General features: G+C 34.4%; 4 protein-coding genes across 15 annotated transcripts in view; 1 reads left to right on the top strand and 3 right to left on the bottom strand.

Moving 5' to 3' along the window:
• The window catches only part of LOC124293678, a 164,828-nt gene that overhangs the window by 93,688 nt on the left and 48,266 nt on the right, over positions 1 to 22,874 (top strand). The gene's annotated exons all lie outside the window — the stretch shown is intronic.
• LOC124293671 lies at positions 1,131 to 22,484 on the bottom strand. Of its 6 annotated transcripts, none has more exons than XM_046735562.1 (4): positions 20,903 to 22,484; positions 19,913 to 20,626; positions 1,940 to 4,276; positions 1,131 to 1,856 (listed from the first exon to the last, which is right to left on the bottom strand). In XM_046735562.1, exons 1-4 carry the CDS (start codon positions 22,359 to 22,361, stop codon positions 1,747 to 1,749), a joined length of 4,620 nt encoding a protein of 1,539 aa, XP_046591518.1. In that variant the 5' UTR covers positions 22,362 to 22,484; the 3' UTR covers positions 1,131 to 1,746. The 6 variants fall into 6 exon arrangements, with proteins under 6 accessions (XP_046591518.1, XP_046591517.1, XP_046591521.1 ...); XM_046735561.1 differs by having other exon boundaries at positions 19,913 to 21,923; positions 22,173 to 22,484; XM_046735565.1 differs by having other exon boundaries at positions 21,816 to 21,851.
• On the bottom strand, positions 4,703 to 13,375 carry LOC124293676. 7 transcript variants are annotated; one of them, XM_046735582.1, is made up of 12 exons: positions 13,005 to 13,372; positions 12,269 to 12,489; positions 11,092 to 11,127; positions 10,546 to 10,812; positions 10,368 to 10,430; positions 9,303 to 9,407; positions 9,059 to 9,133; positions 8,642 to 8,746; positions 8,356 to 8,388; positions 8,045 to 8,268; positions 6,903 to 7,062; positions 4,703 to 6,234 (listed from the first exon to the last, which is right to left on the bottom strand). In XM_046735582.1, the coding sequence occupies exons 2-12, from the start codon at positions 12,483 to 12,485 to the stop codon at positions 6,194 to 6,196; spliced, it is 1,326 nt and encodes a 441-aa protein (XP_046591538.1). In that variant the 5' UTR covers positions 12,486 to 12,489; positions 13,005 to 13,372; the 3' UTR covers positions 4,703 to 6,193. The 7 variants fall into 7 exon arrangements, with proteins under 7 accessions (XP_046591538.1, XP_046591535.1, XP_046591540.1 ...); XM_046735579.1 differs by having other exon boundaries at positions 4,703 to 6,215; positions 13,005 to 13,367; XM_046735584.1 differs by lacking the exon at positions 6,903 to 7,062 and having other exon boundaries at positions 4,703 to 6,215; positions 13,005 to 13,375.
• Positions 13,391 to 17,324, bottom strand: LOC124293673. Its single transcript, XM_046735571.1, has 2 exons — positions 17,131 to 17,324; positions 13,391 to 15,487 (listed from the first exon to the last, which is right to left on the bottom strand). Exon 2 carries the CDS (start codon positions 15,449 to 15,451, stop codon positions 13,400 to 13,402), a length of 2,052 nt encoding a protein of 683 aa, XP_046591527.1. The 5' UTR covers positions 15,452 to 15,487; positions 17,131 to 17,324; the 3' UTR covers positions 13,391 to 13,399.

Below are 22,874 nucleotides of genomic sequence, written 5' to 3'. Positions count from 1 at the left end.
GTTAATTTCTTAACAGAAAGAAACAAATTCGTTAACGCTACGCAATTTAATAACACAGAACAAAAAGAATATATTGTGGATAAGCAGCGATACAAAAACAGAAACAAGAGAATACTAAACTCGCTCTTCGTAAGTCAAAAACCAAAAGCTAAATGAATCGCTAAGATAGAAGAGAAACCAAAAATTGAAGAAAAATGATACTGCTCAAACACGCTAAGCGCGGCTAATCTAAAATCTACATCTATATCAATTTGCAATCGCAACAATTCCAAACTTACAGTTAAGTACTTAACGTGCTCTAATCGCAAGAAATCTTAAACTGCCACTAAACTGAGTCACTAATCGCCAAATATCCGAAACCTACAACTGAATAAACGCGCTATCGCAACTACGAACATCTGTACACCTAATTAACGCGCTAATCGCAATGCAATCTGGAGAACCGAACAAAAAAAGAAAACCTTGAAGAATCATTCGATTTGAAATGTAGTAACTGATCCGAACTGTAATCATCTTAAACTAAACTCATAATAATCTAGAAGCTAAGCCCTGCACACCGATAATCGATGACCTACTGATACGTTATTATAAAGTTGTACGTAGATTTCTTGGCTATAATGCTTAAAAAATGCTTCGTTAAAATCAGAACCAAATGTGGCAAGATAAATTTCTTCCAGAATAACCGCACCAACTTCCAGTGTTGATTCGAGGTAGACTCACACGCTACATTACGCAGTGAGTTTAGAATTTTTATGGGTGTACTTATAAAGATTCGATTCCTCAATTCCTCAATTCAAGAATTACGTCCCCCTTGCATTACACGCAGTCTATAACTAGTGTTAACACAATGTGTAGATATATGTAGGAGAGATGCATATATATATCATATATTAAAGATTCATGTTGCACATAGAGCAAGAGCCCGTGAGTGCCAGACCTTCGGATTTTTATAAAAGCTGAAAATTTTTCTATGTGTGTCCCTAGTACAGGTAAGAATGATCCCCACCCATGAAGCTGAGGCAGCGGTGGCTTTGGCAGGTAACAGGTAACAAAGGTGTATAAAATTCCATCTCAAATTTATCATAAAATAAAACTGAATTTTTTTATATTTGATTCATAATAATATCAAAACTCGCGTTGCTCATTGCCAGACAGTTGGTATGGTTGCAACCCTCTGCCGGACACCCTTAAACTGTTATAATTTATAATTATACTTACGTTATATTATAAAACCTAAATTTTATATATAATGTTTTGGGGGCCTATTAATCTATGTTTACATAATAGCCGGACAGTTTCGACGGTTCTATCATCTTGCCAGACGCATTCAAAGTGAGCAGTAGTTCGGAGAGCAAGAAGCGTATACAGTAACTAGTGCGAGTGAGACAGAGCGCTTGGTCTATTGCGGCCCTTCACTGCGCATCCACTGTTATTAAGTTCAAATTGTGCAGTTTATTTTTTTTTTAATCAAGAAATTTCATTAAATAAATTTTTACAGTTTGAATAACAAATATTTAAAACAATACTCAGTAAAATTGTTCTAATACAACTTCAATCATATCGAAACTGTAATAATTTTATTTATATTATTTTTCATTTTTACGAAAGTTTATTATTTTCAATTCTATCAAAATTGTAAAGTCAATGAATTAAAGTAAATCAAATTTTATTGTTTATTATATCAAAGGGCAAATTTTTTTTTAAATAAAAAAGTTACAGGGAAATACATCTATTTTGATTAAATCTTTAAACATTTTCATCATTTTCATCGTCGTCGTCAATACATCCATATTCCTCGTCACTATTATTCCATTCTGTGGATTGATCGTCTTCAATATCGCCTTCTTCATTGTTTTCTGCAATTGTAAAAAAACCAAGTTAATTTAATTACAAATAGACCAAAATTAATATACAATAATTTAACATAATTATCAAATACCTGGAACTGTTTTTAGAGATTCGCTGACATAATTCGGTAATTGATCTCCTTCAAACCATTTGAAATAGTAGTGGTCATTTTCCAGTATCCAACCATTATTTACTGGTTTATATGCTGTTGGCTTTTGTAAGTGAGCGTTGTTCCATATGCTACATATGTAATTCGCTCGCAAAAATTGCTGCAATAGCTCACTTTTGCAAGGTGGTAAACAGCTAGCATCGAAATTTTGCAACTTTTTTCGATTAAAAGCTTCGTTCACATCAGATACTGTATACGAATTAATAAACATTTGTAGCCTAGCAGCATCAACATCGTTGATATCATTCATATTGTATAGATAGCATATAAAACTTTGAATTATATCGAAGATTAATACTTGTTCATTGTTATTTTCGATGATTTTGCTGTCACCAAACTTCATGAATGCTAGTTGAAATTCTACATATTTTTTTAACAATTTATACGGTTTCAATTTTGCTTTTCTGTAAAATGCAGGATTGTAATCACATCCTGTGAAAGCGTGTAGTCCAGGTAAGCTTCTGCAAATAGATTCTCCTAATTTGGCGTGTATTTTAGTTAGGTCCACATATCTTAAATTATTTCCAGCTCCTGTAAGCATCCAAACATGTGATCCATCATTAAGACGATGCATATGACTTAGCATTATAGCAGCAACATCGGTGTCAACAGTTCGAATCACAATATTTGCTTCGTAGTTAATTTTACACGCGTGGTACACTATTTTGTTGTCTGCTTCTTCATGCTCTGGGCAAGACAATTCCTCATTTATACTTGACATCACTTTGTTGGCCTCATTAACAGTAAACGAATGACATTTTCTGAAATTTATATGTATTATTTTATTGCCAATAAACGGCGCCATTTCGTCAGAAGCCCAGTGTAAAATAAAAAAATCAACTAGAGCTTCTTTGAAATTAGAATTTTTTAATTCTTTGACAAAGTCACTAGGACGGACTTGTTCAGGCCCAGCAATAGTATACTCCAATTGTGCAGATTCAAATCGCATAGAACGTTCGTATCCTTTTATCGATGGGGTAAAATACTGGTCGAAAATGACATCAATTCTTGACGCTTTTAATTGAGTTACCATCTGCAACATTTTTTTAGAAATGCCTCCAAATTTTCTAGGAACATTTTTCATAGTATGTAACAAAAAGAAACCGTCAATTATTAGAATATCAATTTGAGATGGCTCTTCATGCTCGACCTCTTTCTCTAAACATTTCATCAAAGCAGATTTATCGGTCTTGCAAATGGTCCCATCCAAATGACACATTGACAATGGTACTGAAGTAATCGGGTAGGATAAGATTTTTGAAATGTCAATGCTGTAATCCATTGAGATTCCCAGCATACGTCCAAATAAATCCCTTTGAATTTTAACTTCTTGAATTTTTCCACCGACTTTAATTTTTTTTTTTTCATAATCTTTAGAAAAATTATTAATAGATGTTTTTTTAATAGCTTTTTCAAATCGCGTAATATCAGATTGGCATTCAGAAATGAATGTTCTTCGGAGGCTATCGCCATTAGCTTCTAAATTTAATAGAAATTCTTCTACTGGCAGTGATGCGGACTTTCCTGATGAAATATTTACTAATTGGTCTTTGGGAACTTCTAAACTAAAAGGATTGATAAATTGATCGAAAGTTGCGACAAATTGTTGTAGTTGTTTGGCGTTTTTCCTGATATTATGGGGATTCAAATCTGTTGAAATATCTTGATGTTTTTGTAGTCCAAGTTCAAGATAAACTTGACTTATAATTGTAGATCTTACATCATGGTTTCGAGCCCACCGTTGTCGCGCCGAAATTGAGTTAGTGAAGTGTATAACACCTGTCAGCCTTCTTGCAGCTTCTGCATTTATAGTTTGCTCTAGAACCAGGTCAATAGGTTGTCTCGAAAATGGCTTGGTAGTTCTTTTAATTCCAAAACAGCCTTTTAGGAATCCTTCATACAAATCAGGATGAGTTTTATCAACTCTCAGTAGACTATCATAATATTTGACGCTCCACCTAGCATAGTTTTGTTGATTCAATACAAAAAAAATGCTTGTAATTTTAGGTAACACTGATTTAAAGAGTTGAAAATTTCCAGTACGAATACTTCGAGATAAGTCCAAGTAATGATGTATAAGGTTTATATATATTAGATAAAATTGTGACGTTTTACCATGCTCCCCGTTAAGGGTTTGTTGTTTGTAGATACCGTAGTTATTCATCAGCTCTTTAAGGCCATCATTTTCAATTTCAAACAAAGAAATTTTACAATTTTGGAGTCTCTTAACTTCATCTATTATATCCTCAGTTAAAGTAACCCAGGCAGCACATTCATATACCAGTAACGTAACAAATACTTGAATCTTGTTCCTTCCGAAATCACAGCTACATCACATGTGCTCTACATGTACCGTACATGTACTCTATTATGTCCGCCACAAACCATTATGGCAGCTACGTAACAGGTACAGAACAGAGATACGTATCAAAGATATCACAGATATGGATGAGATTCATGCCCTTGCAAGTCCGTTATGTATCATTTATGTTCTTATTTTTTGCATCCAGCGCAGTTGTATATAGTAGTGACAGTTCAGATTCATAACTGCTGCGTAATACATCCAAATCAGACATCCATTGAATAAACGTACTTAATACGTATCTGTTACTCCGTGTAACATCCGGCGATTCATTTTATGCGCACGTGCACGCTGCTTAAAAAAAGCACATAAATACGAGGATATATATGGAAAAGATTATTTATTACCACCCAGAATATCGAAATACCATGTGTCATAAAAGTAACCAGCTAGAAATGAGTAATATAACAAAATAACAAAGGTACTAGAATCTAGAAAATCAAGATGTAGTGTCATACAAGTGACAATAGGGAAACGGGTATACAATACCGTTATACGTATTTTGCTTAATATAATACAGGTAATAGAATATCAAAATTCAACGTGTTACAGCGAGAAATAAGTACACACTACTTAACATGGTTCTTGGAGATCATAAGAATCTCACAATTTCACCCGTAGTATCACATAAGTAACAATATTTAGGTACTATAGTAGATATCAATCACAATCTATAATAAGCGCTGAGGACTCGAACGGCCCATAGGAAAAAGTAAATAAAAAAATTGCCATAAGAACGTAACTGAAAATTTAATCAGTCCGAATTTCAAGGAAAATTAAAGTTTAGGTTTTTATAAAAAAAATTATAGTTCTTTCCAATTTGATTGACAAAAACGAGGTTTTCTGAATCACTACAAAAATCTACAATTTTTCAAATGAACCACGGGATCTACAATTTGTTGATAAACTACAAAAAAAAAAAAACAATAATTTTCAATGAAAACTGTTCCAATTTCCCTAGAAATTCGTAGAAATTCCCACCAGGGTATTTTGTACTTTACATATCATATGATAATGAACATTTAAAAAGAGTAATACTACAACCAGTATCTGACTTTTACGTTATGAAACGTATACGGAACTAAACAAAAAATTACTTAGGTACATAGATAACCTATGTGGAATCAAGTCAACACTGATGTGCCTGTAATGTAACTTGTGGCTGTATTATATGGTATTATATTTCGCGATAAAACAAGAATTGGAATCCTTTCAAAAATACGTAAATTCAAAATGAACGTATAGGCTATATATAGTGGCTTCGCAAGGTAACTACCGTTATATCATTTTTCCGTGTAGTTTGTTTATAATTTTTCTATCCAACTCCATGTCGAATATGTTGCTCACATCACCGGAAAGTGGGACAATATTTATACTGTTAGTATGGAGTTTTACTACAAAACCACAAAGTACATGGTAAACATGATACAATTGTGGTTTTGATGTGAAACTACTGCACCGTAAACATTCGAGGTATGAAATTAGCTTCAAACTATTTAAGATTAAGATATATGAAGGTATGAAAGCTATCAAATGAACTTAAAAATCTATATGAATTGCAGTTTGTAGGTGAGTATCATGAATTAACTTGAGCCAGTACAGATGTAAGTTGTAAAACAAGAATAAATTGAAATTAAATATAAGATTGACTCCAATTCGTTGAACTGTGGTTAATTTACAGTATGAACTTGTGCGATTGCTCGTGCTTCCTCTATGCTCGTGCTTTGGCCTTCGCCTTCTCTTCTCTGATAAATCTTTGTTTTCCTTGACGGAACCACTCACTGCAAGTTTCTTCAAATTCTTTGTCCGTCATGTTATAATTCACCATTACTGCATCTAGGAAATAAAAATAGATCTAATTTTTATAAGGGAAAGGAACATTCCGAGTCTGAATCAGATGAATTACATTGGATAAATCCACTTCGCGGTGAAATTTTTCTGCAATGGCATTACAAAGTGAAGAAGACTTTAGTGGTATCGCAAAGATTAATTGCAATAGCAATAACTATTGCTAGCATATATTGTACTTACATACATAATTAAGACTCAACATCATGCGATTTTTTTCTCGCCCCTTGCCACTATCCCAATATACGTAATTTAGCGAACTAAATTCTCTACCGAATTTTTTGTGCAGAAATTACTTCCCAGATCGCATTGAAATGAAATAACGTAACACAATCTCTAACCTTGCTGAATGTAAAGAAAAATTTGTTTATAGAGACATAAAAATCTGAAAACTAGTGCAATGTGCAATTGGCCGCTATTGACACACTTGTAATATCGTTTCATCTCTGTGATAATTTTCGGCACTCACTAGCTATCCAGTGCTACTTCATGCACAGCAACATTACAACAAGATTATGAGTACTTCACTTTGATGTAAGTTCTAATAACTAAGAATGCTGTCCGTAAAATTCAATTGTATGTGTGTACATGAGTGGCAAAAAAAATTGCCTGAGGTTCAATCTTAAGATTCTTATCATATGAATTGATTATTACTTGATTGTTGATAATTAATACCTTTGGTGATCTTTATTATAGCCAAATTTTGGACTGAAAAATTATCACGTAGGCCCAACCAGGAACAATTCTGAGCCACTGCATTTGAGAAAACTCTTCGAAGAATACGCAATGTAGTATCTTTTGCTCCGCTACCTCCAATTCGTTTGAAATATGATCCCTACGGTTATTCAAAATGGTCAACAAATCAATTCTATGACATAAAATTCAAGAAAATTGAAGAATAAATTAGTTCGTACATTCTTCATACTTATATAATTTTGGGATTTCATTTTCGCATATATTCTGAGAAAAAAAACCTCTAAACAGACGTAAGAAATTATCATGAAATTTCTCAAATTGTTTTACGCTTCAATGTAGGGAGAAAATCAATAGCAAAAAGTGCAACGAATACATATAACACGTAATTTTATACATAGCATGATCCAAAATGGCCGTACTTTGTCATAATAGTTGCTTTCTTCTGAAAATTGAAAATCAAAATATACAGTAAGAAAATTTCAAGAAGCCAATTGATTTAATCAAATAAGAGCTGTTTCAATTACCTAATTAGGAGGCAAAAATGATTTCACCATGTTTCCGAAATTTTGGTCGATCAAACTTATTATTCTCAAATTCTCGCTAATGCAAAATGTCGAAAAGCAAAGAACTTAATTTAGACAATTGTTTGCAGGAATGAAACCGTGGACTTGGGATTAACAATTAATCTGAATTAGCTGTTTGTTTTTGGTATTTTAAGTCAACGAAAATTTGAATTGCGGATCAAGTTCGATCCATCAAAACTTCAGACAGATATTTCACGTCCGGTCTGTGGCTTCACAACGTTTTCGTTCAGCTGAAGCTGTGTACTGACTTTCACTTTATGAGTTGATATTATTCTGTGTTTCTTGGGTAATGGGCTGCGAGTTCTTAAATCCAGTGGGATTTATAACTGCTACCACATTGATAACGTTTGTACAAATTTAATACATAATAGAAACGGTTAGCTTCTTGACATTGTTTCTCTCAAACATTGAGTCTTCTAATCTAAGACCTTCCTAAAGAATCGTTCTCGATTTGAGCTACCATAAACTCAAGGGTTCTACTGTCATTCCAATATCAAATTTTCGAGCTAACAAGAGTAACACTATTCAAGTACTCACCACACTAGATTTTAGGGTAGCATTTATTTCCAATTGGTATTCAAAGTCCTTCAGTTTATCAATTGTAGGAAATGGTAACGAATCTGTGATCATGAGCAGTTCAGCACTTGCAGGGGTGTCGGTGTCATCATGAAATCTTGTTTGTAATTTATTCAAACTTGCTGTCAAAGATTTTACCTCTACTGCTATTTCAGCAACTTTTTTGAATAATTTATTAAAATTATCTGTAGGAAAATACGATTGATTATTCTGCTACTCAATAAGACTGTCATATCTGACCACTAATTCATTACGTAGAGGATAATACAAACCTTCAATAATTCGTACCAAAGACTCGGACCTATCTATAAAATACCATAATGAAATATTAGAACAAATTTAGAAATGTCAGAATGATGGCACCGAGATTTAACTACAGGGAAATCAACCTCATGTTATTGTTAACAGATATGCCAATTTTCCAAAACTAGTTCTGAATCACAAGTTTGGTGGCACTGACAGTCGTATACACATACAGTTTACAACTACATTAATTCTTCTTTTGTAGTTACAGTCTCGGTGCTATACTGACAATGAGATGGTCACAAATGTAGGTACCTTGTGTATACGCATCTGATCTGTTAGATGTGTACAATGGCAAAGAGGTAGTTATTGCATCATATACTGGTAGTGATGAACTTGGTGCTACAAGTAATCTCTGCTCTGTAGATAAAAATATCGATATTTTTATGCAGTTTTATGAAATACATGCTACAAAGGCAGTATTTTCGTAAAAGGGCAAGAAAAAGTTTTTGTGTGATTCAAGGCCTACGGCTTCTAGGCGTGTTCCAAGTAAAGAGAAGGAAAAGGACCTGAAAAGTACCCAACAGGTACAATCTAACTATATAAACGCAAAATGCCTCGAACCCCCAAAAACTTTTTCGAATTGACAAACTAATACAGACTACAGGGATTTTTTTAAAGGTGTTTTAGACCAAGAAATATCATGCCATGATATTATGTAGTTGACATCACCTGTTTCAATTGGAGCTTTGGTAAGTACTTGCTGCGATAACACTTTTGGGACGTTGCGTGTGGTTTTAAGTGAATCTGACAATAAAGAGTATATATGAACATGAGAATACGCAAGTGTGAGAAACGTATAAAGTGCATTGTGTATGCACGATTATTTGCTCACAACTGAGCTTGATACGTAACTTATTGCTTCTACAAAATCGATAACGAACACTATAATTGTAAGTAGAATGAAAGAAATTACCATTTTGTGTTAATGTTTCGTGAGGCTTATCGGTTGATGATGTCATTGTAAACGCACAAAACGTCTTTACTGGACTGCAATTCAGTGTTCTAATTGAAATGGAGTCTAGAATGAAAGTCATCAGTCAACTTAATCACTACACGTATCTCAGAAGTATTTTGATTACTCATCAAGTTACATTAATTATAGTAAAACTGCAGTAATATGATAGATGATAATGCCAAAAATTGGAAGTGCACTGGGGGGGCTATACTATTACCAGAAACTTGTACAATCTTGATTTTAATTAATTGCTGTTTAAACAGTATGTTCACTTTTCAAATGCAATAGTGTACCAGGTCTTAGCTCATTTAAGAAAGCCATTTCTGGAATACTCATTTACTAGTAATTTTCGAAATATAAATACCAGGAGACTAATCTATTTCAGGCATCAAAGTCATGGGCTCTCGAGCTTCCAAGATGCTGGATACTTTAGCTATGTATCTTCTGATTCAGGAAATTTTTATTGGAAAACATATCTCATATAAACATATATTCTCGCGGGCAATAATCAATTCCGGAAAGTTTCAAATTTCAATAAATTATTCAAATTTTTGTTATACAAAGATTGAAGGACACAGAAAAGATGATGAGAAAAAAAAATGTAGATTCTTTTTTTCTTATGAATTAATTTTTTGAACATTGTGAGCAAATTAATACAAGATGTTATAATAAACTACGTATATAATTATCAAAATACAAAAAACTCGTGACTTTCAGTTTGTGACTTTTAATATAACAGCACATAAATTTTCATATAACTTTTTAGCTTCAAAACTGATTTACGCAACAAAATCTTTCAATGACAAAATTATGGGTTCGCCTATTTCAATGTAGAGTACCCATGAACATCATCAAAGGCTCAAAAGCACATGAGAATAATTTCTACCAATATAATGATCATTATAAATTACAAGTGGCGATTTTATTTAGAACACTCCAAATTTTGATCATTTTCTACGTGTTTGTCACGTCATTCATAAACCACAGTCGTGTTGAATAATTGTTGTATACAAAAATGTGTACCTGATTTCTTTGATGTGGGTGCCTGACAGTCAAAAGTCATGTTAGTTTGTGTTAATGGATAACCTGAAATGGATTAGAAAAACAAATGTAGAATGGGACAAATTACACTAGTCCTGATCATGTGTTCATTGTATGTACGAAGATGAATATTTGTCTGCATGACTTTGGATTTATATACCTTTTGGTTCATCGGTCTCTTCATAAATAACAGGAATATTTTCAATATCGAACTGCATGCTGTTGTTAGTGACGTAATTATGTGGTAGATCAGGAATTTTTTTAAGCATGTTTCTGCATGACATTTCTTGTTCGCTGTCTGAATTTCCAATAATTTTTTTTTGTGACATAGATTTCTTTTTTCTTTGAATCCGTTTTCTATCTGGTATATTTTGTTCATCACTTGATGAAATACTCTCAGCTTTTTTTCTGGCTTTTTCCAAACTCTCTGCATGTAAACAAAAAATATATTCATAAATTGAGAACAAAACGAAAATTGAAAATATATTGGTCATTAATTCTCTTTAAAGAAACGAGTCTGAAAATCACGGCAAATAAGGTAAATGAACCAATCATTAGACATGAACCTAATGCTGGACAGTCCTAGTAACTTGACGTTTTTGACCAATCCAGTTGATAAAAAACATATGGTTATTGGGACTCTCAAGCTATTGGTAAATGTCCAAATAATTATATGTTTGTTTACTTTATCTGATCATGTAAATACCACTATCTCTGCTGTTAATCAGGGTTGCCATCAAATCTGAAATCAGAAATTGCCTGACTTTTCTAGGTGTTTCAGTACCAAATTAATTTTTTTCCCTGACCATTGTTTTGCATGTAACATTTGTTTAGTCACAGGCAATCGAAAGTATTAGTAGATCATGACAGTGCTACTTCAGTTAGAGACCTATCTGAAAATAGTGCTGTACTTTTATAATAATATTATCAATTTCCCATGACTGTGAAGACATGCATTGGGAAGCGTGATAACAAATTTTGATGTTTGAGGCGTTGAATTTGAGATTTAAAAGGTTGGAAGACTCGAAAAAAATTCCCGACTTAGTGAAATGAGACAAGATTCCCTGAGTTTTCCAGACAGTACAAATTCCCTGACATTTCCAGCTTTTCCAGATTTCCAGGTCTTATAGACACCTGCTGTTTATAATTAACAAGCTGTAGCTCTTCACCCAATCAAATGTGTGACCTGAAGGCAATATCTTCAGATTCATTGGACTAATAATATACAATATTAATACTCTCATGGAATAAAAGCTACATGCCTGAAATTCCAAACCTTTATTAAAACGAAAATTGCAACAGGTTTATATACTAGGCTGGTTTTTACTAAAATTTTCCATAAATTGAAACTTGAAGTGTCAAAAAATTAAACTCTACTGTTGAAATCAGGTTTCAATTTTTCCCGAATTTTGGCTGACAAAATAACATGGTAAATTCTTTAAATTTTCGTTCAAATGAAGATTCAGAACTTCAGGTAGTAAAACAACTACGGTATCGGAAATATGTACTAATAATGCAAATACTAAACACATAATACATTAAAATTAATATTAATGTTTATTGGTATGGTATTCAGGAAATTTTTCTAACTATTACCCAACTACGCATGACCTGATAATCATCTGTATTTTTGTGAATACAAGGCTTCATTTAAGCAACTATTTTCTGTATATACCTTCTAAAGAAAACCAGCATATAAGTAAAGTAGAAGTTTTTCGAGCACATCCACCATGAAAAAACCTTGACTTGTATTCGCAACAATACTGTTAAATCGAGCAAGTTTACGATGATATAATTTAAAACATCGACTGTGATATAATTAATCGACAGATTTTTGCCTATCTTGATCATTGCTCAAGACAATAAATAAATAGAAACTTTACCAAAATAGTTTTCGAATATGACGTCGTACAATTCCCACTTAGGATCTTCAGTATCGGGCAATACTTTTTTAACCATGAATGCACTTATGTTTTTTGTCTTAGGCCACCAGCATTTTGTATTGTTGGGAGTTAACCAACAACTCGGGACCTCAGATGTCACTTGTTCATCGTCAGAATCATCATTTGAAAAAGATACAACAGCGTAGGGCAACGGCATGTTTCTTGAATGGAAAAAGAGGACAGTTGATGAATTATCATAGCGTGTTCGTCTAATCATAATTAACAGCGATAAAGCGATCACCAACTACGTATATTTTGCGGCTTGTGTCTGGCTATCGCATGTTGGACGGTTATGTACAGAATTGCAAAAATTTGTATACGTAAATTTCGAGCATCCCAAAACGAGGCGGCTATCCACATGGTTGAGGGACACTCACAATCAGTCGCGCAATTCACGTGTAAGTTTTACATCTGAGTAAAATATCATGCAGAAGAGGTTAAAATGAGTTCGAAATCTTTGATGTCGAAAATACACGCGCGCGCGATAGAAGCCACGATGCCGGTGTCTGTCACCCGCAAAGCATAACTTGTGAATTTTTAGGTTAGATTTAGCGTAACTCTACTTAGGTTACGTGCCCGTTTACGTGACTTAAATAGGATCACGGAACCGTGTAAATAGACGCATCGATGAAAAAAGATATTCGATTTATATAGGAAAATATTCAAATAAAATTACCTATAGATTGTGTAGATGTAACCGGCAGAACCAATTCTGATCAGTCGGTTGATTATTGAAGTCCGAATATATCGTGAGAATGACGTAATGACTGCGTACAACACTAACTGCACTGACTGCACTGGACGCAATAACACTAATCGAGATCAATCGATCTATGTATTTCAAGTAATTAAATTATTTAATGCGAAACTTCAATACTTGGACACGTGGGAGCTACGACCGAAATGCGTAATAAAACAATATGGCCACCAGCCAGCCCGGAAATCTGTAGAAAAAGCGAGAGCGCGAACATTTGTGACACGCGGGACTAAGCGGGAAATTTAAAATAGATAAATCGTGAATTTAAGAATGACGTTGTGTTTTTACTATGATATTTATAATTACTTTACGTGTTATGAATGATGCAACAATGGAGTGACCACATTTTCACTATCGGTTAATTTGAATTTTAGACATTTCAATTTAATGTTGGAAATGCAAACTTTCACAAGTTGATGCTGTCTATCAACAAGTTGTATTCCAATTTTTGAAGATTCACATGGTATTTTGAAGAATGATTTCGGGTTTAAAAATTTCTGACCTGTTAGATATATTATTTTATTTTCGAGATGAATTCTCGATACTTCGATAATTGCACCATCTTTTAAGCAACAGCAATTGTCAGGAATTTTTGTACTTATAAAAAAATCACGATACCGAATAGATTGAATGTTTTTTTTGCCATTACTGGTCTCTTCAATGTTTGCATATTTTATGATTGGATATTCAAATTTTTCAGATTGGACGTTGATTTTACATTCTTCTTGATGACGTTTTATAAGTTGTGCTAAAGGCTTGCTGGATGTTATTAATAACTTTTTAATTTTTTGCATATAATTTTCAAATTTAAACGCACTAAATTTATCTAGAGGCCCTTTCAACTTTACATCATTACAAAGGTGTATCAAATTATGCACGTTGTATGACACATGCTGGTGACCATAGAGTAATGGAAAAGATTCAACAAAATACTGTAGCAGTTGTCTGGCATAATCGTTCAATTTTATGTGGTATTCAGGGCTCGCTAAAATTCGAATCGCAACGCTCAAGCATAGGAAATGATTGTATTTGTCACTCGGCAAATTATCGAGAAATACTATTGGTCCAGTATATAATAACAACTGTCGTAGTTCAGTAGCCTTGAACCGATCTACTTCCTCCAAAGGTCTTGCCTTTCTCGAAAATTCTTTTGATATGGATTTATTTAATGATAGTAATAGATCTGACGCTCGTTTACGGTGAAAATTTGTCATTCTAACATCTTTGTTTCCTTTGATCCAAAACTGTAACAGTTTTTTCATTACACCTAAACAGACCAAGTGCATATAATCTATTGGAAAATCTAATATCATGTCGATAAATAAGTTTTCAAGGATAGATGTTTTTTTGTGATGCTCTTCATTGGTTTTCAGTCTAAATGATTCGTTAGTTCGTAATCTTGCTGTTGTCTCAGGGTATGTCACTCGATTATCAATGAATTCTCCTTCCTGCACACATTTCCCACAGCCAAAATAAGCGTTATGCCCTTTGGTTCCAGTAATGAAACATTTCGCAGGTGTATCGGAAACAAATGCATTAATTTTAATGGGAACTGTTTTATTACCTATACTCAAACCTGCATCAATGATCCTATCACACTCTTCGGTGAAGTACTTCATAAATTCATTACTATCATGAGGCTTCTCATTACCATGATATAGACCGACGATGAAGGGTTCGGTGTAAAAATCTGTTTCGATAGATGCTAGTATAGGCCAAAATTGGCTGCCTGAACTTTTTGTCAAGGGAAGTCCATCGACATTAATGTTGATTTGTAATTCTTTCGGACAATTTTCAGTTGAATAATACTTGGCAACACTTCTTACTAAACCTTGCGCTAGACCAAAATGATAATAATGCCCAGGACTCATATCAATAATTTCCAGCTTTCGAGGAGTTTGAAGTAAAGTTCTTGCATCTAGAGGTACGTCGTGTCCATGTTTAACTAAAATTTTCAATAAAGCATTAACATTGCTATGATTGATGCAACAATTAACAACCCAGTTTCGAAGATCATTCCGTAAGTCTGATTTATCAATGTTAGGGTCCGGCTTGCATTTTTGAGGCAAGCTACCACCACTACTGTCACTAAAGTTGACATTATCATTGAGGTTTTCGTGAATAGGTTCACTTAAGGCAATATTGTTGGAATCTATTGGATCAAGCTGTACGTCTGCAGTAATGCCACCATTGTTGAACTCAGCTGTATTAGACTTTGTATCTGTACAAGTACAAACTGTTGCTGGGATATGGCGAGGAATCGATGAATTGTCATTGGTATTACAGAGTTTCCGATACTCTTCTTTAATTTGACGTCTTCGTTGCCTTCTCGTCACATACCGAGAATCTTTCAATACCTTAGGCATCTCAATGAGTATATACAATATACACACACATATAATCTGTAAATAAAAGATAAGGGTTCTTTGTGACATTCAGGCATTACTATCGGTCAATTTATTAAGGTTATACTTGTGAACTAAGGACTCTGGTCCAGTGTACAGGGTGTCCAGTGACTGAGAAATATAAAATTCTCTGAAAATTCCAAATTTTTCACTGATTTATAAGGGTTTTTTCTGAATAAAAACACCACTTCTACTACTTAAATGACTAGATTGTGTAATGTAGATGAGTAAATCGAACTCACATGGCGCACAAATATAGCACTGTATTCAATAATGCCATCAGTTAAGAAGAGCAGATTTGCCACAGTGGCTAAATAAAATACTATCAAAATTAAATGTTTGCATTATATGGTGTTGACAAAACCAGGGTAAAAAATCATATTAGATAGAGAAAAAAATCCGAAATTCCAGAAATAACTCGAATTTCTGGGAATTTCCTGAAACCTCCATGAACATGAAATTGCCTATCAATTTCTTGTTTAAAGATGTTCCCTGAGCACTAGACTCCCTGAGCACTAGACACCCTGAGTTCGCAATCCTTATCCTTTTTATTTACGTATCAAGGAAATAAGAGGCAGTTAGTGGATCAGACATAGTCCATGGTTCACAAATATACCTTGCATTCACAGCAATGTGGCAACAAAAATTGTTATCTTATTTGTACAAAATATTCGGATCGAGAAAGCACAAATATTTCATTAAATATAAATCAGATCTCAATAAACCAAAGAAGCAAAGCCTTTTTTAATTTGCACCTTTGTAAACTTGATGAAGCTGAAGCTAGTAGCCCAAGTTAGTCCACCAAGTGCACTAATGTTGATTACTAAACCCTCTCTGGAAGCTGGTGTATTTCCACTATAATTCTCATCGTCAGTTTTTATCTTACTTCAAGACAGTTGCCTTGCAACGCCATTGACTCACAGGACGATTTGCAACTAGATTCAAAACTGTTGACGCTACGCCATGCAGATTATATCTATGCACTAACTCGCAGTCATTCCACTACCGCGTGGAAAGTAGTGCACGCCATTCGCCAATCCCCTACGCAAGGGGGTTTCCAGGCAAATCTCAAGAAAATTTAACACTTTTCTAGTACCGTAAACATATTTAACTGTACCGTATTATTCTCTTCAAAAGAAGTGGCCGCTAACTTCAGCTTCATGTAAACTTGCTGGCCATGTCATTCAGATAAGTGAAGACAAGGGCAAAGTGTTAGAGTTTCAATGAGGGTGCTTGTTTCCAGAAATTCGAAAATAACTAAATGAGTATATTAGTCACCTCTATTTTTTTTAAATGTTTACTGTTTTACCGTTACTGTTCTATTTTGGTTGGTAGCTATTTGCGTGGCTGGTCATAAAACTCCTTATCGAATAGCCGGATGCTAGGATGATGAAACCGAATGTAGCAGTGGGCAGCGGGAGTTGGCAATGAAACGTGCTACACTGATAATCATGAGGTGGCGAAAGAAAATAATCGAGAGCAAATTTTGTGGAAAGAATTGCATTTTTTATCTTACTCAGGAGAAGTTCAATGCACGGGCTACCAGTTTCGTAAAGAAGTTCGCACGGCAGTGACGCAACAAGTCATGCCAAAGACGCGCAGCAGAAGTTTGAATGAATTTGGGTAAAATGTGCACTTACCTGATACTGGCTCAAGTCTTGTACACATAACACTACTTCACTTGTATGTTGTTACTTGTATGACACTGGGTGGAATAATACATATTTAGTTAATTATATTTTGATACGACATCAGATGGCCGCGGATCACACCGTCTAAGGCGGGCGCGGGGAAGACGTCTCCCATGATGCCTGCAAGCCATGCTGCAAGCCGAGTTGATGATGACAATATGGCTGTCGGAAGCGGAAGTCACACTTATTGACTACGACTATATACAATAATGGCTTTAGTATTATTAATTATACTATGCCTGTGTTTCGTTTGATAGGTGAAACACTGTATGAAAATGTGCGACCAAATATTACATCGAGAATTTTGCTAGAATAAAAATACTCGGATATATATTACGATTACATATATTAATACAGTCACTGTTTTGCATTCTCATCCTTACGTTCGGTTCCGATATCCGCTTGGCGCGCAATATCAAATATTATATTATCGTATTAGTACATAACGAGTATGCATAAGTCTTTTCCCTACTGAAAATCTCGGCATGGGATCTAATGTGCGATTTTATATGAGATATCATACGAGCTCACATAAGACCTCATATTGGCTTAAATGAGATCTCATATCAGCTCTTATAAGATCTCAATAACGAATTTGAACACAGGAACCGAATGAAATCTGATGAAACGTCGTGTGAGTTTTGTATCAGATCTCATATCACATCTCACGGTACGGAAAAAACCTGTGTAATATAAACCTACGTATAATTGTCAAATATGGAGAAAATGACCTCACTATGTGCTACGTAATGCATGATTGCACCCAATTTTGCTGAAAAAAAAAAATTTACACACGCACGGGAATTGAACCCAGGGCCGTCTAGTTCCACAATCTGTTACCTAGCCACTCAGCTATGGCACTGCTTGTATGATATGTGTTATTTTACGTACATATTGGATGATTGCTGCTGAGGATTAAAAATAAATTAAATCGGTGTGGTTGTGTAAATGAACGACTAACTTTCATAGCAGATCCAATTTTACATTTCAAGAATAGCATGAAAGCCAAGAAAGTTGACATTCTCCATACAATAACCCCCTTTTTTATTAATTTCTTTGACAATTATACACAGGTTTACATTACATAGGTTTTTTTCGTACGGTGAGATGTGATATGAGAATATCTGATATAAAATTCACACGACATTTCATATGAGATCTCACTCAGTTCCTGTGTTCAAATTCGTTATTGAGATCTTATGTGAGACAATATGAGATCTTATTTAGGTTCGTATGATATCTCATATAAAATCGCACATTAGATCCCATGCCGAGATTCGATTTTCAGTAGGGTTTGACGAGACGTGAGGTTTTCGGCACGAACCGAAGGCGAGTGCTGTAACGCACGAGTCAAAAAACTTTATCCATACGACTTTCGACTCGTATGTTTTATCACGAAAGCCTATTATAGAGATCGAGACGAAGTCGCGATTTTGAGGTTAGAGTGGTAAAAAATACGATTACAGTATAGTAAACCCGTAGCGGTGTTCCACACGAAAAGCTGGGATAGAAAGCAACAAGTGGAATTGTTCTCAGACACATATAGGGACGAAGTCATATAACGCAGTTGTAATCTAATGTGATAAAAATAAAGCAATGAAAAATAACGTAAAGTAAAAAATAAAGGTGGGGCCTCATATTACATTACAACTTCGTTCCCATGCGTCTGACAATTTCACTTGTACTTTTCCAGTCCAATTTTTTATGTACAGCGCACCGCTATGGACTTACTATACTATACACCATTTTAGGACCACCGGTATACTCGTACGTATCGCCGGTGACGGGTCCTAATGAAAAAGAGCCAACTCGCCGGGCTGGTTAGAAAAGAGCCAACTCGTCGGGCGGTTGGAAAATAGCTATCTCGCCGAAATGTTGGCTCTTTTCTAACCAGCCTGGCGAGGTTTTCTAACCAGCCCGGCGAGTTGGCTCTTTTCTAACCAGCCTAGCGAGTTGGCTCTTTTTCATTAGGGCCCGTCGATATGTATACGGTTTCGAATACTGCAGTCACTGTTTTGCATTCTTCATCCTTAGATTGCGATTCGATAGGCACGCCGCAGTATGACAGAAACTCTCGAAATTCAAGCAGGAATCAAAAATTTTCGAATGCTGAATGCTGTTATAGTTCTCGGTGTCCACAGGCGATTCCCTTTTAGCTACCTTAAAAGGCGTTATACCTATGTAGTCAGTGTTTACCGACTGTATGAAATTTCATTCAGACTACTACCATGCGCATATATACATATATATAATTACGTTGCAGATTTTGCTCACGTAAACATAATTATGTAATAAGGATATCAATTCTATGAAACACACAAAAAAAGATCCGCTGGAACATATGAAATACGTTCGCAATGGTCTATAATCGTTACATAAAACGAATTATGTAACGAGGATACAAATACTTTGAAACACACTAGAATAGATCCGTTGATACATATCGGTAATGTTAACGGCGATATATTTTATTTATGTACACGTCATTACGTAACAGATATATCAATTCTTTGGACCACACAAAGACGAATGCTTAGAGACCTAAATGTTACGTAACATCTGTTCTGTGGATTTTACATCAAATTTTCACGTAGCAGTTACGTTACAGTGAGGTCAACGTACCTTGTAGGGCACATATGACATATCAGTTATGTAAAAAACCAGATGTATCATTGACTTTTTCATTGTGATCAGGCAGCTACGTGAATGAAGCAAGTGTGCTGCCTGGGAATGTTATCATTTTGTAAAAATGACTTAAAATGTAGTATTTCTAGTCCTAATGCTACTAAAGGATGCAATCTTTTGCAGCGATTAAAGTGTTTTCCATCTAAAAACCCATTAACTGAACCGTTTGCCAGCAAACTACTCTCAACCATTACCGTAGTCAACCCACAATCACTAATTACTTTACCGATAGCTTTGAAGTAAGCCATCATTATATGAAATGGTCCTAAATGAATGAATAAATTATCAAATGTTGGATTTTCTGTAGCTTGTATTTGTAACGCTACTTTAGCTATAGCTAGATCGTAGGTTACCTGTATGTAGGGTTGCTGTAAATCTTCAGCTATTTTTTGGCTTTGTTTCATAGTTTCTAATACGATTGATGTACTGGTTGGAGATGCATTTATCGGCGTCAAGTAAGATATATGTTGTTGTGGACTATCTTGATCATCAATCCGACTATTGAAACCAACCCACATAGGTACGTCAGGTAATTCTAAAGCGTGACTAATCATCCATATGTTGTCAATTTCCGTGTTTATTTGAGAGTCTATACATTCTATATCATCAACTGATAATTGTAACTCACTCGTCATTTTGGGTTTCTTAGGGTATGGCATTTCATCTATATTTATTTCATCAAATGTTCTTCTTCTTCTTTTTTTATTTGGCGAAGTATTTTCACTTGAAACTTCGGACATCTCAGGCTCGTCAGTTGTATCTGCATCGATATTTTGGTATATTATTCCGACTGTGTCGTGTAAAGTATCCTTACCACTAGAAGTTTCAACGAAACGATCAAAATTATCGTATGCCACACCAGTAAAAAGCTCTGGTTTTTTTTTAATTTTTTCTGGACATAAGCTAGACTTTTTCATTGATGTAAATGTAGTTTCAGTTTCTAATTCTTCAACGCCTTGATAACTAATGCAGTGTCCATATCTGTTTATAATGTCAATTATTTTTCTGCTGCTTGTTAAGCTTTTTAGAGTCATACCTAACATGATATGCTTCGACGTTTTAACTCGACCATCATGAACTCCGAAAATAACATCTTGACAATAAGAACGAACTAGACGAGAACATTTTTGGCCAGTCTTTCGTTTTTGGTTACATCCACCAAGAAGGGTAGAATAAAAGTCTGATAATTCTTCTGGTATTGAAACTTCTCCGGATATTAAATGCTGTGATGTTATATTTTTTGTTGGTAATTTTATTTTTTCTATTTGGAGTATTATTTTTCTCAGAATCAATGCAGATTTTCGTAAAATGTTTTCTTGTTGTAAATTATCCAGTACTGAATCATCGATGGCTTCTAGATATTTTGGAGCTAGTATTTTTTTATTACGAACAGTAAAGAATTTTATATCCTTAGAGAATACTTTTAAAATTTTTTCTTCAAGGTGGTGTGCTGTGAAAGTAGCTGTCATTTGAATAGAATTTTCTTGAAAAATTTTTTCTAATAAATCGATATATGATTCATGTAAATACACTAATAAAAAACACCGCCCTTTTTTAATCACGTCTTCTTTAATGATTGTACTAATTTCATTAAAAACTGTTTGATGATACTCCCGGTGATAATGCCACTCCTTTTTGCTAGGCGTTGCTTTTAATGAAGATAACTTATTATTAAAATCAACTCGGCATTCAGTATGATAATAGATTTTTGAGCCAGAAAAATTATCCAATTTATTAGAAAAATCTGTAAACTCTTTATGACTTTCAATATTAGGTTTGACACTATCTTTAAATTGCTGAACATCAGCTGCATGAAGCGGAAGCATTCTCGATCGCACTTTTTTCTTCTTTTTATTACAAAATATACAAACAACTTCGTTATCATTTTTACCAGCAATATTATCAGTCGAAATATTAACATCTTGAGATACAAAATTATTATCACTAACTTCTGGTTCAAAAACGTCAGAAATATCTTGAAGAGTTGCAGATTGTAGATCTATTGATTCACAAATTGGAGCTGGCTGAGATGTCGTGGGAGATTCTGTGGATACAGACTGTAAATGAGATTCATTTTCAGATGTCGAAGGTTGTGTTTCTGTGGACTGGGATAGTGAAATTAGTTGAGATGAAGATTCTGTTGACGGAGACTGTGGATCAGGTAGTTCAGAACTCAAATCTCGTATTGACGACAAGGTTGAAGATGAGTTGCTTGTAATTACACAACTCCCTTGTTTTTTTCCTTTTTTTTTTTCAGCACTCAATGGTTGAGAGGTGAAATATTTTTTCATAAGACCTGTAAATACCTTGTAACATACTCTGTGATAACCACTCTCGGTGTATTCGCTGGGTAAAATAATGTCTCTGTACTTTAGGTTATGTATTTTTCGTAATTTAAGAATAGTCTGGCATTTTTTTAAAGTTTCCTCAGAAAATATTATTATATGTTCATCACTTTTCTTACAAACAAAGCAAACTATTTTTTCGTCACTCATGATAGCACTTTATTACAACTGATCACATTTATTTTATAAACTGCACAGAAAAATAATACATTTATTATGAGCATAGCCGTTCACCAGATAGGTACAATAAACAGCAGCTGATGCGCAGTGAAGGGCCGCAATAGACCAAGCGCTCTGTCTCACTCGCACTAGTTACTGTATACGCTTCTTGCTCTCCGAACTACTGCTCACTTTGAATGCGTCTGGCAAGATGATAGAACCGTCGAAACTGTCCGGCTATTATGTAAACATAGATTAATAGGCCCCCAAAACATTATATATAAAATTTAGGTTTTATAATATAACGTAAGTATAATTATAAATTATAACAGTTTAAGGGTGTCCGGCAGAGGGTTGCAACCATACCAACTGTCTGGCAATGAGCAACGCGAGTTTTGATATTATTATGAATCAAATATAAAAAAATTCAGTTTTATTTTATGATAAATTTGAGATGGAATTTTATACACCTTTGTTACCTGTTACCTGCCAAAGCCACCGCTG

This window comes from Neodiprion lecontei, chromosome 3 (assembly GCF_021901455.1).
Source record: "Neodiprion lecontei isolate iyNeoLeco1 chromosome 3, iyNeoLeco1.1, whole genome shotgun sequence".
Taxonomy (NCBI): Eukaryota; Metazoa; Arthropoda; class Insecta; order Hymenoptera; family Diprionidae; genus Neodiprion; species Neodiprion lecontei.
The sequence above is the reverse complement of the archived record's forward strand: the minus strand, read 5'-3'. Positions and strand labels throughout refer to the sequence as shown.

What these genes read in the sequence shown, in the direction of transcription:
- LOC124293676 (XM_046735579.1), bottom strand. Translation starts at nt 12,485, where the DNA reads ATGCCGTTGCCCTACGCTGTTGTATCTTTTTCAAATGATGATTCTGAC. An exon ending in GATTAACAGCAGAGATAGTG is followed by an intron (nt 10,813 to 11,091) that starts GTATTTACATGA and finishes GTTTACATGCAG; the next exon opens with AGAGTTTGGAAAAAGCCAGA. An exon ending in ACCCACATCAAAGAAATCAG is followed by an intron (nt 9,408 to 10,367) that starts GTACACATTTTT and finishes CTTTCATTCTAG; the next exon opens with ACTCCATTTCAATTAGAACA.
- LOC124293673 (XM_046735571.1), bottom strand. Translation starts at nt 15,451, where the DNA reads ATGCCTAAGGTATTGAAAGATTCTCGGTATGTGACGAGAAGGCAACGA.
- LOC124293671 (XM_046735560.1), bottom strand. Translation starts at nt 22,361, where the DNA reads ATGAGTGACGAAAAAATAGTTTGCTTTGTTTGTAAGAAAAGTGATGAA. An exon ending in ATTTTTACAAAATGATAACA is followed by an intron (nt 4,277 to 19,912) that starts TTCCCAGGCAGC and finishes GTGCTGCCTGGG; the next exon opens with TTACTTTAACTGAGGATATA. An exon ending in ATCTCTAAAAACAGTTCCAG is followed by an intron (nt 1,857 to 1,939) that starts GTATTTGATAAT and finishes TTACAATTGCAG; the next exon opens with AAAACAATGAAGAAGGCGAT.